The sequence below is a fragment of the Nanorana parkeri genome, unplaced genomic scaffold (genome assembly GCF_000935625.1).
Source record: "Nanorana parkeri isolate BGI_ZX_2015 unplaced genomic scaffold, ASM93562v1 scaffold5, whole genome shotgun sequence".
Classification (NCBI taxonomy): domain Eukaryota; kingdom Metazoa; phylum Chordata; class Amphibia; order Anura; family Dicroglossidae; genus Nanorana; species Nanorana parkeri.
Window position 1 is genome coordinate 5,498,106 of NW_017306273.1, and position 16,830 is coordinate 5,514,935.

Here is a 16,830-nt window from a genome sequence, read left to right on the forward strand (position 1 = left end):
GCGATCCACCACAATACATTTTTTAGAGGGGCGATGGAGCCTGCCGTCCATGTGAATAAGGCATTACTGTGTATGTTGTATAAGAGACATGGGCAACCAAATCAGCTTTGATCACAAAAGCCAAAGACAGCCGTGTATTAAACCATGGAAAGGAAACAGACTGGTTACTATGGGAAACGTGTGCTCACTTCCGTCCAGTTTTGATAAATTGCCCATGTCAGCTGAAAACACTTGTATGTCTCATGGGGAACTGCATAATAATTGGTCAGCTCGGAATGTGCAATTTTTCTGTCCTCAGCCTCCAAGAACGCAGAGAATCTGGCAGGAATTAAGCCCGACAGTCCCCGGCACCTCGTATTTTAAAAGTATGCATTCAGACATCTCAACTCTCCCGCATGTTCCGGAAGTCTCCCGCTATTAGATAGCGGCTCCTGGACACCCGGGAGAGACACATTTTGTCCCGGAAAGGTTTACTCCGCTCGATCTAGCAGAGTAAACCTTTCTCTGCTCTGGTTTTTTTCACCCTGAAAACCGGGGGGGCGTCAGTCAGGGGAAAAAATGGCATAGGAATAAATAGCTAGATTGCTATTTGAATTTGCAATAGCCAATAGCAGACTAGCTATTGCACCCGCCCACTGCTGCTATCAATCAGCAGAGGTGGACCTGAGGTTCTCCATCTGGTCCTCCTGCTGACTGACAGCAGCAGTGGGCAAGTGCAATAGACAGCTTGCTATTGGCTATTGCAAATTGAAATAGCCAATAGCAATCTAGCTGTTCATTTTCATGCAGTTCTTTGTTTTTTTTTGGGGGGGGGGGGGGGGTTTATTCTGACAGCAGCTGTCAGAATACAAAAAAAACCCAGCAGATACCGTTGCAAGGGAAGCAATAGCTTCTTTGCTATCTGCCATCCTTTCAGGGGGGTGCTCTCTTCCTGGTTGTTGCACCCCTTCCTGAAATGAGAAGGGGACCTCCCTGAAATGACTTATTTCAGGTTGGGATCCCTGTGTATTTCCTGTACAACCTTAAGTTTTACCCACAAATGTCCTGTTGGTTGATCCCTTCATGCTGCTTGATCCATTCATGCTAATTGATCCATTTACAGCTGACTCGGTACTGCCCCTTAAATGAAATATTATCTGATCAGTCTTGAGCCATAGAGACCGGTCTCTGGATAAAGAGCTCTGTCCCCAGGTAAGAACACAGAACACAGAACACACAGCAACGTCACTACATGAGATTTATTTTACTATCATGTAAATATATATCGCAAGATACATTCTAACACACTACAATGTACAGAGACCTCCCTCCCTTGTGGCTGAGCTGCCACCTCGTCCATCTGTCCGTCTTGAGGTACCGTATTGCTGCATAAATGATAAATTAGAGTGTGATGGGGGCAGATGAGAATACTTCTGGCGATACTCAGAGGTAAGGAAACGCTTTCCGTTAAAGCTACTCGTTTGGCAAAGCGCACACACATGACATACAATCCGGTATCTTCTGCCGACACGTCCACAAAATAACTCAATACAAGGAAAAGATAGACGCCAAGGTACAAGAGACGGGTCCAAACTTCGGCAATCAAACTGGAGGAGGAGGAGAAGAAAAAAAGAAGGGCGAACCGACTAGAATTTAGGGGCATGAAGCAGATTCCATAAACACTAACCCGGTACAGATAAATAGAGCCGAAGGGACCAATATGAACAAGCAGCCATTGCCAGTTCATGAAGGACTGGATAGGATTGTATTATCTGGTGCTTCGTTCCTCTTCCTCCAGAAAGGACAATACTTTGTCTTCATTCAAAGCGGTTTACATATCACATAGTTAGGATGGCTTGCCTGCAAAGGACACAGAATGGTCCCAAAATCTTGTTTTACCTTGGTTATGACAATAGAACAAGACCTCCAGGTAAGGAGTCTGCTATAAACACACCTGACTACCACCTGTGACCAGCAGAGGGCAGATGTGCCGGTAGAAGATTCAGAGGTCGGGTCAACACAGAACCTAATGGGGGTAAGTTCCGGGCTTCTCTGACCAGGAAGAGGTTAAATTGATGAGAAAGCAATAGGTAATAATACCGGCATGTAGTTTGGATTAATTCAATGCAAATTTAAATGTTATGTCATGCAGTCCTGATGTAACACATACGTTGTCCCTGATCGGTGCTGGGGAGACGACACGTTAGGTTGGGCACAGCACTAGAGAGAAAACAAAAGATTATTTTCAGGTGGAGTAAATGGCAAGACTCGTATTTATAGAATGATATGACGGAGAGAACAGCACGGAACAATTACAAGAGACAACCAATCAGCTTTCATTAGCCTGCCCCATCCCAAGATGCTGCATTCTTACTGGCTGATACACAAACACTACGGAGCATTGCATCACTAACCTGTCATCAGAGAAACATGGAGGATGCCACTATTCACCTTCTGCTGACCCTCTTGTTCCAATATTTTGAGTCACCGAGCCAGAACCTGCAAGTACAGACCTCTGACTTTGTTTTAACATTTCTGTGCTTGCTTGTTTAACATCTGTGATGTATTGAAGGAAGGGGGTCAGCCAGGCATATAACATTTTCAGAGGCAAGTCAACAATAGTAGTCCCTGCATATTACATGTTTAGTTTAAAGGGACCATATATGTGGCTCAGTGCTTGTAGGAGCCCAGAGGTGGCTGCATGTTCCTTTAGGCAGATTCTGGAGGACTCCATTCTATAAGGCCTCATCCACACAGGCATGCACACCCGTACAGCGTGCACGCCCGTGCAGAGACCTGCTCCCAGGAGGGACAGGTGCAGTCTGTAATTACATGCAGCCACCTGTACATTCCTATATCCCAGACTGTGACCATGTGTGTGCACCCAGACCTATATATCCCAGACTGCGACCATGTGTGTGCACCCAGACCTATATATCCCAGACTGCGACCATGTGTGTGCACCCAGACCTATATATCCCAGACTGCGACCATGTGTGTGCACCCAGACCTATATATCCCAGACTGCGACCATGTGTGTGCACCCAGACCTATATATCCCAGACTGCGACCATGTGTGTGCACCCAGACCTATATATCCCAGACTGCGACCATGTGTGTGCACCCAGACCTATATATCCCAGACTGCGACCATGTGTGTGCACCCAGACCTATATATCCCAGACTGCGACCATGTGTGTGCACCCAGACCTATATATCCCAGACTGCGACCATGTGTGTGCACCCAGACCTATATATCCCAGACTGCGACCATGTGTGTGCACCCAGACCTATATATCCCAGACTGCGACCATGTGTGTGCACCCAGACCTATATATCCCAGACTGCGACCATGTGTGTGCACCCAGACCTATATATCCCAGACTGCGACCATGTGTGTGCACCCAGACCTATATATCCCAGACTGCGACCATGTGTGTGCACCCAGACCTATATATCCCAGACTGCGACCATGTGTGTGCACCCAGACCTATATATCCCAGACTGCGACCATGTGTGTGCACCCAGACCTATATATCCCAGACTGCGACCATGTGTGTGCACCCAGACCTATATATCCCAGACTGCGACCATGTGTGTGCACCCAGACCTATATATCCCAGACTGCGACCATGTGTGTGCACCCAGACCTATATATCCCAGACTGCGACCATGTGTGTGCACCCAGACCTATATATCCCAGACTGCGACCATGTGTGTGCACCCAGACCTATATATCCCAGACTGCGACCATGTGTGTGCACCCAGACCTATATATCCCAGACTGCGACCATGTGTGTGCACCCAGACCTATATATCCCAGACTGCGACCATGTGTGTGCACCCAGACCTATATATCCCAGACTGCGACCATGTGTGTGCACCCAGACCTATATATCCCAGACTGCGACCATGTGTGTGCACCCAGACCTATATATCCCAGACTGCGACCATGTGTGTGCACCCAGACCTATATATCCCAGACTGCGACCATGTGTGTGCACCCAGACCTATATATCCCAGACTGCGACCATGTGTGTGCACCCAGACCTATATATCCCAGACTGCGACCATGTGTGTGCACCCAGACCTATATATCCCAGACTGCGACCATGTGTGTGCACCCAGACCTATATATCCCAGACTGCGACCATGTGTGTGCACCCAGACCTATATATCCCAGACTGCGACCATGTGTGTGCACCCAGACCTATATATCCCAGACTGCGACCATGTGTGTGCACCCAGACCTATATATCCCAGACTGCGACCATGTGTGTGCACCCAGACCTATATATCCCAGACTGCGACCATGTGTGTGCACCCAGACCTATATATCCCAGACTGCGACCATGTGTGTGCACCCAGACCTATATATCCCAGACTGCGACCATGTGTGTGCACCCAGACCTATATATCCCAGACTGCGACCATGTGTGTGCACCCAGACCTATATATCCCAGACTGCGACCATGTGTGTGCACCCAGACCTATATATCCCAGACTGCGACCATGTGTGTGCACCCAGACCTATATATCCCAGACTGCGACCATGTGTGTGCACCCAGACCTATATATCCCAGACTGCGACCATGTGTGTGCACCCAGACCTATATATCCCAGACTGCGACCATGTGTGTGCACCCAGACCTATATATCCCAGACTGCGACCATGTGTGTGCACCCAGACCTATATATCCCAGACTGCGACCATGTGTGTGCACCCAGACCTATATATCCCAGACTGCGACCATGTGTGTGCACCCAGACCTATATATCCCAGACTGCGACCATGTGTGTGCACCCAGACCTATATATCCCAGACTGCGACCATGTGTGTGCACCCAGACCTATATATCCCAGACTGCGACCATGTGTGTGCACCCAGACCTATATATCCCAGACTGCGACCATGTGTGTGCACCCAGACCTATATATCCCAGACTGCGACCATGTGTGTGCACCCAGACCTATATATCCCAGACTGCGACCATGTGTGTGCACCCAGACCTATATATCCCAGACTGCGACCATGTGTGTGCACCCAGACCTATATATCCCAGACTGCGACCATGTGTGTGCACCCAGACCTATATATCCCAGACTGCGACCATGTGTGTGCACCCAGACCTATATATCCCAGACTGCGACCATGTGTGTGCACCCAGACCTATATATCCCAGACTGCGACCATGTGTGTGCACCCAGACCTATATATCCCAGACTGCGACCATGTGTGTGCACCCAGACCTATATATCCCAGACTGCGACCATGTGTGTGCACCCAGACCTATATATCCCAGACTGCGACCATGTGTGTGCACCCAGACCTATATATCCCAGACTGCGACCATGTGTGTGCACCCAGACCTATATATCCCAGACTGCGACCATGTGTGTGCACCCAGACCTATATATCCCAGACTGCGACCATGTGTGTGCACCCAGACCTATATATCCCAGACTGCGACCATGTGTGTGCACCCAGACCTATATATCCCAGACTGCGACCATGTGTGTGCACCCAGACCTATATATCCCAGACTGCGACCATGTGTGTGCACCCAGACCTATATATCCCAGACTGCGACCATGTGTGTGCACCCAGACCTATATATCCCAGACTGCGACCATGTGTGTGCACCCAGACCTATATATCCCAGACTGTCTGTGACCATGTGTGTGCACCCAGACCTTTATATCCCAGACTGTCTGTGACCATGTGTGTGCACCAGACCTATATATCCCAGACTGTGTGTCTCGGACGTGCAGGTTTGGGGTGGCGTGTAGCCTGTCTTAAGGTGCCCATACACCTTGCGATTATCGTACGATAATCGCGGGAATGTACAGGCAGCTGCATGCAATTACAAGCTGCACTTGCCCCCCACCCCCACCCCCCTGGGAGCAGGTCTCTTCATGGGCATGCACACCATACAAATGAAGACACCTGTATGAATGAGGCCTTACTCGCCACTTCAGCAGCAAAGTCGCACTTTGGCATCACCTCCAGCCTCATTGATCTCACTTCTGGCCATTTACTATAATGAATGTCCTTACTGACCAATAGTGAAATCTGAGAGGGAGGAGGGGACGTACCAGAGCTGAAGTCCATTATCGATCCATGAGCTATGTAAAGGATGATACATATGAACTGTTTTATAAATCAGAACCGATGAACACACATTATCCCATTATACTATCACATGCGTCAGAGGCGTCAGAGGTACATAAAAACAAAAATGAAAAAACTAAAACTGGCCACCTAAGAATTCTGCCTCTGCCCAGGAACCACGTTCCTCCTCTCATTACAAAGTTGCAATGGGGGCAACACAGTCAGTGATGGATTCATACGGCTCAGTGTGTCCGGAGTAAGTGATGAGATTTTGGGTGATGGCATGCACATCAAAACGAAAACACTAAAGAAATGATTTACCCTTTAAAATGTAGTCCGTTAATAACATGGGAACCTTTTCACTGTCTTCTTTCATTGCATACAGTACTGCAGAGACAAGGCATAGTGTCAGTAACATTGCATTGGTGATGAAGCTGAACTCCAGGCAGACAGCTAAACACACAGATGAAAAACATATAAGGAGGCTGATAACTCGCCAAATGATTTGTATTTCTGTCCATCCAGTTCTGAGATTTACAAGGCTCAGTCACGCCCTCTCTGGCATGGGAAGAGGCCTGAAATCCCTCTCCTGCAGTTAAAGGAGAACTATGAGGCAAGTGCTTTTCACTCACCTCATAGTTCTAGCCGACCTGTGACAATGAGACTGTCACAGGTCGGCTCAGTAGATCGGGAAGTGAGCGAACACATACCGGCGTTCGCTCACCTCTCGATCCTGTCACGGCTCTCTGCCATGACAGGGGAGGGGCTGGATTCCCCCCTCCCCGCTCCGATCCGCCAGCGCTGACTGGCAGAACGGACGGGGTGGGTACAGTTGGCTCTGCCTTTAGATAGGCAGAGCCAGCTGTCACTCACGCAGCTGGGCGGATCCCGGCATAATTGCCGGGATCCGCTGCGGCGTCTCAGTATACCGCAAGCTGTAGCTTGCGGTATACTGAGCTTAGTGTGACGGGAGGATGCTAGTTTGTGTCCCCCTGTTACCCTAAAGCCCCATTCACACTGAGCGATTCGCAAATCGCGCGTTTGTCGCGCGATTTGCATTTTGCGCGATATCGAGCAAATGCTTGCATTGAGCAAGCTAGAATAGCGGCAAAATCCGCTCCAAAAAGGGTCCTGCTGTAGCGACGCACGACCCGCGACAGCGACGGACAGAGCCCCATTGCCATGCATTGGAGAGCGATATCGTGGGAAAAGACTTAACCTCATAGGTCTCCTTTAAGTAACACTTACAGTTCTTGCCCCTCCCTCAGCCTGTGATTGGACAGTGTAAGAAGAGGCAGTAAACTGATGAGCTCATCTCTCTGTCACCTATCAGCATGTTCCTTGTAAGCACATGAGCCCTCTAGCACAACTAACTGGCTCCTGGTTCTGCTTCTCCATCTCCCAGTCTGTGTTCTGATGTACAGGGTCTGCAAGACGCTGATACCAGGTCAAATAAAAGTACTTTCTCTGCTCTAATTTAAAAAATATTATTATTGCACTGACCATAAAATCGTTTTTCTTGGAGCCCATTGAGGGACACAGGAATTCTAAAGCTGTCCATACACCTTACAACTATCGCACGACTTTCATTGTGCGATGGTTGTAAGGTCATTAAAATTTCTTACGACCTGAACATCTTGGACAGGCAGATCGTACGTGCGATCATCGCAAGCCCTCCACGCTGAGGTGAGGGCTTGCCCATGATTGCAATGGTGAGCGGGCAGTGTGCGCTTGTGCACACCAGCCCATGCAGCTTTCGTCTTCCGAGCACGCTACAATTTTCGGCAGGTTTTCCAGCGTGCTCGGAAGACGAAAGTCGTGCGGCCTTACAGTAGAAGCGGGCGCACGCTGCCCATACACCTTCCGATTATCGTACGATCGCAGGATCACCAACAACTACCGTACGATAATCTATAGGTGTGTGGGCACCTTTAGACTGTCAGGTTATACTGCCACCCACAGGAGAAATGAACACCGGCAACAAAACAAATGTTGACCAGCCGAGGAGCCGAGGCCCACCACTATCATGCCTCAGTTTTGTAGCAAAGTAGTACCAAGAGCTTGAAAAGAAATCAGAGCGTCAAGACCTGTGTCCCTCAATGGACTTCAAAATAAAGGATTTCATGGCGAGCACAAAAAAAAAATGTCTTTCTCATCTATTGAGAGACACGGAAATTCTTCTGTCTGTCTGGATGTCCAGAATCAGTCCAATAGAGATGCAACAAAGACGATCAGAACCAAGAACAAATAAAACAACAGATAACCTGATGGTCTAGAATTGAATGACGTGTTCAATCCTCAGACCGATGAACATAGAGCTCCATTCACTTGTGTCCTTTATATCTGCCTGGAGTTCAACAAGAATAGCGCTGTGCGGTCACATGAGGGCAGTATCGTTCCACATACAATCAGCACATGGCTAAAGCTGGCCATACAATGGTTGAATTTTGGCCAAGTCTTGTAGGGATTCTTTTCTTCTACGACAAAAGTCCATTTCTCAATCTACTTTTGTTATAGCAGCCAGTCCAAAAAATTATTATGCAACCAATCATCTGCAGTCACTGTTCCAGTATTCTGACAGTGGCACACCCTTCGCTGTCAGAATACAAGACTGCTCTTAGTGCGGATGGGGGAATCAAGACTAACTAACACTGTACGGTCAGCTTCAGCAGGGCCGTAGCTACCATGAGGCGGGTGAGGCACTCGCCTCAGGCGCAGCCAGGGCCAATCTGGCTGCACCCCCCTCGCCTCTGTTGCCATGGCGAGCACAGGGCACCATGGCAACAGGGGAGCCAGGCGGTCAACACAGCTGTGGCTTGGCAGGGAGAAGAGGGTTGACACAGGCTTCAGCTTCCCCACAGATCCTTGCTGCTTTCCCCTGCCTGTATGGGGGGGGGAGCTGTCATCCAGGATGGCCGAGCGGTGAAGAGATAGCCACTCAGACAGGGCCTGACAGCCGGCAGCTCTCTCTCTCTCCTCACCCCATCCATCCTGAAGTGACAGCGCTCCCTCCTTCGCCACCCCCCACCCACCGGCTTCAGCTCTCCCTCCTCAGCCCCCCTGCTGGCTTCGGCGCTCAGGATGGCAGAGCGGAGGATCGGTAAATATCAGTGATATAGGCGATCCTCTTTGTGCAGAGCAAACACTGGAGTGATCAGCTGATCACTCCAATGTTTGTAAATAACTGGGGGCACATAGTACTATGGGTCCCCAGTTATGGATAAACCGGAAGTGCTTTACCTCACTTCCTGTTCATTCATGAGTTTCTCAATGGGTGGAAGCACTCACTATACAGGCTTCTACCCATTGATAACTGGATGATAGTAAATATTGTACTATCAGCAGTTTGTGAATGAATGGGAAGCCTGGAGGCGGGGCGCACGTCACATGTCTGTTGGGGGGGGGGGGCACAGTTTTCTGTTCTTGCCTCGGGCGCAAAAGGAGCTAGCTACGGCTCTGAGCATCAGAATATATATAAGTAAAAAGAGTTACAGTAATAGGTTACAATGTATAAATCTCAAGCTTGCCACTGGTGGGGATCTTACTGTTTGTTAGCATCTGCAAGTCTTCCACAGATGGGAGCGTGGCTTTCTTCTCATACGGGATGACTGTGTTCAAATACTGCGGAAAACAAAAAGGGAAAGAAATATTAAACCCGGAAGAGCTCTGAAATATTAAACCCGGAAGAGCTCTGAGTTCTGAGGGGGCGGTACTGATATATGACAACAATAACAAAGAAAAGCATTGCCAGCAGGGCCTAGCGAGATTCCATGTTTACATTTGCCGCTGCTGCCCTGCAATGCAATGTAAGATCTAGACATGTGCGCGGGCAATACATTTGTTTCGTTTCGTTTTGTTTTCATTCGGATTTTGCGTTATTTTGTTTTTCGGGATTCGGGTCCGAAAGTCAATTCGTTTCGGGATTCGTATTCGGACGAAATTCGTTAGCGGTAGTCTGTACGAATTTTCGTTTGTTGCAGCAAAGTAACAAAACAAAACAAAAATTTAATGTCACTTTGCTGCAACAAAAATGCGTCCACAAACGCAAATTCCTACAGACTACCGCTTACGAAGTTCGCCCCGAAATTTCGTTTTCAGAAGTTCAGATTCGTTTCAATTCGTAATTTCTGTTATTCGGAAATTTGGATACATCTGAATCTCCGAAATACCGAAAATTCGTCCGAAAAATAAATTTTTCCGAGTCTAGTAAGATTTGCACAGACCGTCCTGTATGTCAGCTACGGTGGCCCGGCAGTTACATGCAATGTGACACAAGTAATCGTTTCTGCCCCAGAACGCCGAGAATAACAAACGTTCCCATCATGGTGTCTTCTGCAGACTCACCTGCTTCTCATTCCCAGAATTCCCAAAAGTTTGCCTGATTCCCGTCTGCAGGATGTTGGAGATTCCCTCCATGCTGAAGCGCTGTGGAAAAGGCCCGGGAGAGGTCAGGGTGGGCGCAGTGCGGCGGTGACACAATGAAATCTCTGTATGAGGTCATTCATCTACCTTCATGGGCATCTGGCCGTGTCTCTCGGAGCGGTTGCTCTGCAGGCTCAGCCCTTTCTCTTTCCTCCTCTTCTTCACCAGCTCTCTGTGTTCCTTCTGCTTGTTCTGGACCTCCAGGAGAGCCGTGATGAAGGAATTCTTCACCTCCTTCTCAAACTCCAACTCGTCCCGTCTGGCCAGCTGCTGCACCAGCTCCTCCGAGTAGTCGCAGATGGCTCGTTCCACGCGTTCCAATAGCTCGGTCAGCTCCGCTCTGCTCATGTGTTGAAGTCCTGCTGGATGTCACAAGATGGAGAACAGACTCTGTTATACATCGCAGCGATGAACAAAGAAGATGGTTTAGGGTATTGTATATAATCTATACAATGGAGGGTTTAACAGGTAGACGACATGCTGAAAACACACATAATCCAATGGGAAGACTGCTCTGGAAATAAATATTTTGGCATCATAGTCTCTTTAAAGTGAACTGTAAAGTAAAGTGCACGTATCCTCTTTGCCCACCACCCCTGACCACTCCCTCCCACTCTGCAGATCCGTACTTACCAGGATCTGATGGACAAGGCTCTGTTCTTCTTTACATCCAGAGCTCCCTCTGCTGGCCACACCTGCAAATTACAGCCCCATAGATTTCTATGGCCTGGAGAGGGAGACATGCAGCGCTGCAAACAGCAGAGATTTAGCCCTCGGTAAGTATAGCCCTGCAGAGGGGGAGCTTGGAATTGTTTAGGTCAGAGAAGGGGGCAGAATGATCAAGTGCACTTTGCCTCAAAGTGTCAACAGCAATCAAATATACCTAGGGCAGGTATGATACCAAAGGCAGCGTCCACCTAAATAGCTATGTTCAGTGACAGAACTAGATTGCCCACGTAGTTTCCAGCCACCCACGAGAGTGAATCCGGCCAGAGAGCATGCTGGGACTTGTACTTCAACACTAAGAAAGAGTTGGCCTTGTGGGAAATCCGGCCCTGACTGTATGTGCAGTTTACCGATACAGCGCGACCCAAATGAGTTGTCAATAAATGATGATTTGGCCTACGAGTCCTCTAGGGGCAAATTATTTATGCGAGAATCCCATTGTCATTAATATCAATGTTTCCATCTCTGCTGTACATCAGCACAAGCCACATGTATGAGGAGGAGAAACGCCATTTATAGGAATATTAGAAATCAATAAAGAGTTCCGCAGCTGTATGAGAATACACGAGCATCTCCAGCGCTTTAAAATCGGCTGCCAAATGATCTGCTTACATCTTCTATCCGCACAGACTGCTATAGGGGTGTGCGGGGCAGTGCAATACACATGCGTTCGGGTACATCACCCTGACTTGGCTCACCAATGTTATGTTTATATTCCTCTGAGGGCCGGTGCACACATAGGCGACACCCCATCGCGTGGCCATCATGCACGATTTTGCACGGATTGCCACGCGGTCAGGAGTTGTATAGGTGTGCACCGATCGCGCTGTGGGTGTCATTATTTTCCAATGGCACCCCAGTTGCGCCGGGCGAATTGCGTGGTTTCCCGCTGCGATTCCGCCCGTGCTTCTGAACACGAAAAACTGCCGCGCGGCTGCCTTAGCCCTAAGGGCCCGTGCACACCTAGGCGATTTGTCACGCTGTTTGAGTGGCGCGATATATCGCAAAACACAAATTCGCATTGAAGTCAATGGAGGCTGCCCACACCGTTGCGGGTGTAGTGGGTGTATGTATGCATGTGAGATAGGGACCTTAAACTGTAAGCTCCCTGAGGGCCGGGACTGATGGATGTGTATGTACAGTGTGGGAACTTTTGGCGCTGTAATATATATTTAATTTTATTTTCCCATTTAAAGCAGTAGCTGACGTGAGACCTAAACTCCATTACCCGTTACTCTACAACCAAGGACATGCAAAAGCCAGGATTGCAGGATTTTTTTTTTTTTCCATTGGCAACAACAGTCAGCAGCTTTACTGATATATAAATAGAGACACAATTGGATAAGTGATGTCACAAAAGAAGGCGGGGCTATAATTGAGCTATAATTGAGCTTTGTTGTTCTTTGTTTAAATGCAGCCACGTCCTACAGCTTGTTGCCACCAGGTGGCGCTCACAGTACAAGCTGAAGCTGCTGCTGTGTAACAATAGGCGCAAGCTGTGGCATTCGTGCCGTATCATAATGTGATATAAAGGAGCGTCTACAGAGCTCTCTACAACGTTATGCAGCAATGTTTGCCCATTTTTCATTGTGCTGTCATTCTGCCTCTATTAATGCTCAAGACAGTTATCTGCCACTAAATAAAAACTCACAATTTACAGATATAACAGAAAAACTTCTTATTGTTCCAATATCTTCTGGACCAAATGGTAGCAAATAAGAGAAGTTCAATGTTTACATACAATGTACACTGTAACAATGATATATATAGGGGGTGTAGGTAGCAAGAAGTATTCAGTCGCTGATGTACAAGGCCTCATACACACACCACGTAAGAGCAAAATTGTATATTGTGTATATGCGCGTATGCGTGCACTGTATGCAATCCCAGAATGCATCAGTCTTAATAGAGATTTTAATGTACTGAACACGCTGACACACGCTTATATCCGCATACGCGTGTAAAATACGCAGAAATACGGAGCGTGGACGCATCTCGGGTACATTTTTTTTGTGCATCTTTACGCAGTGCAAATATATGGCTCCATACGCAGCTATGTGTATGGAGCCATTTATTTGCATATGCTGCATATGGGAAAATACACTGCGCGCATCTATACGCAGCGTATTGTCCGCCAGTGTAAATGAGGCCTAAACCTTTCTCTCCCCGTATAGCTGGATGAATGGCGTTCACACGGCATTACTGCCACTAGTTGGTGCCTAGGAGCAAAGAAAATTCCTATGCCCCTTGGCGCCATCTAGTGGTGATAAAGCCTTGCAAACAGCATTCGCCCAGCTTCTTGCTACCCACACCTCCTACAGAAATGTTAGTTAGTCTACACATCAGAGTGTATGTACGCCCTATCAATGAACTTCTCTTATTTGCTCCCTATGGTCTGGCAAATATCGGAACAGTTTGAATTTTTTGTTATATCTGTCTGATAAGTGCACCAATAACTGTTAAAGGAGGACTATGAGGCGAGTGCTTTTCACTCACCTCATAGTTCTAGCCGACCTGTGACAATGAGACTGTCACAGGTCGGCTCAGTAGATCGGGAAGTGAGCGAACACATACCGGCGTTCGCTCACTTCTCGATCCTGTCACGGCTCTCTGCCGTGGCAGGGGAGGGACTGGATTCCCCCTATCCGCTCCGATCCTTCAGCGCTCACTGGAGCAACGGACGGGGGAGGGGGTGGGTACAGCTATCTAGAGGCAGGGCTAGCTGTCACTCACGCAGCTGGGTGGATCCCGGCATAATTGTCGGGATCCGTTCCGGCTGCGGCGTCTCAGTATAGCTGTAGCTCGCGGTATACTGAGCTTAGGGTGATGGGAGGACGCTAGTTTGTGTCCTCCCGTTACCCTAAGCAGAACTATGGGGAAAAGCCCTGACCCCATAGTTCTCCTTTAATCTTGTCCTTTGTGTTATTCCAATGAGGCCATTCTATTTAGCCCTCCTAGTTCTTATCTTGAATGATGAGTCTTTATGATGTGGAGAGCTGGGGGTGGGAGTGGCTGAGTAGTTTAGGAAAAGACACTGGGCAGGGCTGACACCACTCAGTCCACAAAAAAAGATGTGTGTTGCCGGCCAATTTATGGTGTTTCATAAATGAAATGTTAGTGAATACATATCTGAATCTTTTGGGGGCTTTTGAACATTAATTTTTTTGCTACTTGGCTATATTTGAGAAAAGGTTTTGCTATTTTTGGTTGGTTCTGATCCATTACTGGGCGATATTAATGACAAACAGCTGAGGTTGTATGTAATGTTTGGGGTATGGTCAGTTAGTCAATGTACCCTGGATTTGTATTGTGATCACCTTCCTACTTTCCCTATTCGTTTTTATCTATCCTACTAAATCACTATTCTTTAAAATCCTATGTAACATAATTTTGTGATGGTCCGAGAGAAATCAAATGTCATGCAAAGTGCAAACGGCCAAGGCCTTACTTCTTTATGCAGAGGAACGTTGTAGTATATGTTATATGGAACCGCCGGCCTTACTGTTGCTGATTGGAGGAGCGGACTTACCCTCAGCGGTCCAGTTGTTGTTGAAGGTCTTGCTCAAGGCCTGCATCTCCTGTAAGAGGACGGAGTCAGAGTGAGTGGAGATGACTTCCAGATCATTGTCCTCCTCGTCCAGTTCTTCCTCAGGGTCTGGCGAGTTTTGCATCATCTCCTCGATCTCTTCGATCACCTTCAAATCACACAATTTCATTCACAGATGATTAAAGTGGAAGGAAATTTGACAACAAAGTGAAGGTTATGAACATAGATCAGTTTGCTGAGAAAACCATTTACAATGTTCTCCCTTAATATGTTGGCATTCTGCTGTGGAAGGCTATTTCATATCCCCACCGATCCCAATCAATGCATCTGCAATGACCTGTCTGAAAGGATTGTAATGTGTGTGTTGTAATGTACCATTTATTTAGATGCAGAGGATCAATGCAACGTACTACATCATGTATCACAATGCTATGTGTACTTACCAAGCAAAAGGCACTACCGAGTCACACCAGACTCACAAGATATAGGTGCAGGTGCATGGAAGGTGTCAGTACATGGAAGACGCTGGTGCTTAGAAGGTGCAGTTGTGTAGAAGGTGTAGGTGTGTGGAGGGTGTAGATGTGTAGAACGTGTGGTTGCACTGAAGGTGTAGGTGTAGTTGCATGAAAGGTGTAGGTGTGTAGGAGGATGTGTGTAGGAGGTGAAGGTGCATGGTAGGTGTAGGTGCATGGAAGGTATAAGTGCATGGTAGGTGTAGGTGCATGATAGATGTAGGTACAAGGAAGGTTTAGGTGCATGGTAGGTGTAGATTCATGGTAGGTGTTAGGTGCATGGAAGGTATAGGTGCATGGTTGGTGTAGGTGCGTGGTAAGTGTAGTTGCATGGAAGGTGTAGGTGCATGGTAGGTGTAGTTGCATGGACGGTGTAGGTGCATGGTAGATGTAGGCGCATGGTAGGTGTAGTTGCATGGACGGTGTAGGTGCATGGTAGATGTGGGCGCATGGTAGGTGTAGTTGCATGGTAGGTGTAGTTGCATGGTAGGTGTAGGTGCGTGGTAAGTGTAGTTGCATGGAAGGTGTAGGTGCATGGAAGGTGTACGTGCGTGGTAGGTGTAGGTGTAGGTGAATGGTAGGTGTACATGCGTGGTAGGTGTAGGTGCATGGTAGGTGTACGTGCATGGAAGGTGTAGGTGCATGGTAGGTGTATGTGCGTGGTAGGTGTAGGTGCATGGTAGGTGTAGGTGCATGGTAGGTGTACGTGCATGGTAGGTGTACGTGCATGGAAGGTGTAGGTGCATGGTAGGTATACTTGCATGGAAGGTGTAGATGTGAAGAAGCCCATATACACATTGGCAGTAGTGATCTCCGCCTTGTCAGACAGTTGAGTGTTTTTGTTTTATAAGTAGAACTCCATCCAATGCCCCTTTTTTCAGATTGGTACCTTCCCTTCATTTCCTTTCCCATAGACAATAGGAAGTAAGTAGAACTCTCTCCAAATGTAATGTTTGGCAGTTATCATTGAAACAGATGCCCCCATTGGAAGATTTCCCCTCTACTCTTCTTTCAATGACAAGCACAGTTTTGAATTTCCCCCTCGCTTGCTGTGTGGGTAATAAGAGTCACCAGGATACACAGGAAGGGTAAACACAGCAATAAAAACCTGGCTGAGGGTCTGATACTTCCACATTCTACCCAATAGTACAGAAAAAAAAAGCTCTCGCTGAAGTTCTACGTTAAATCTGCGTTGTTCTGAATTGGTTAAATCAATCCCTGCCGAGAGTTATGGTGAAGGAAATTACCTTCATATGGAGAAGCACTAAGGAGCTGACTGGCCATTTATTCTGCTGATGTCGTATCTCGTCCCGTCTACTGTTTTTAAGCTGCATTACATTATGTTGAGAGCACAGAGCTCTGCGCTGCAATAATGCAATATGGTACCATTAGCATAGCTCAGTGTACAAAGCAGAAATCAGCGATTTAAGGCCCTCTGAGCTGCTGGGGAACAACAAATCAAAGCATGCTTGCTGCTTCCCCTGCATGCCTTGTGTTATTTATGTGTGCAGCACATGTAGTTGTGATATGTA

The 16,830-nt window shown here is 47.8% G+C and overlaps 1 protein-coding gene across 4 annotated transcripts in view; it reads right to left on the bottom strand.

The window, feature by feature from the left end:
- Window positions 1-1,618: 1,618 nt before the first annotated feature.
- FEZ1 (fasciculation and elongation protein zeta 1) overlaps window positions 1,619-16,830 on the bottom strand; it is a 49,522-nt gene continuing 34,310 nt past the window's right edge. Inside the window, exons 5-10 of one of the 4 annotated variants that reach the window (XM_018552600.1) lie at window positions 14,769-14,817; window positions 10,601-10,872; window positions 10,436-10,516; window positions 9,637-9,712; window positions 6,413-6,478; window positions 1,619-2,199 (exon numbers count right to left, since the gene is read on the bottom strand). In XM_018552600.1, coding sequence (XP_018408102.1) covers window positions 2,183-2,199; window positions 6,413-6,478; window positions 9,637-9,712; window positions 10,436-10,516; window positions 10,601-10,872; window positions 14,769-14,817 — 561 coding nt within the window. In that variant the 3' untranslated portion in view covers window positions 1,619-2,182. Of the gene's footprint in view, window positions 2,200-6,412; window positions 6,479-9,636; window positions 9,713-10,435; window positions 10,517-10,600; window positions 10,876-14,768; window positions 14,935-16,830 lie in introns of all 4 variants that reach the window. The other 3 variants (XM_018552593.1, XM_018552579.1, XM_018552587.1) reach the window with 3 other exon arrangements.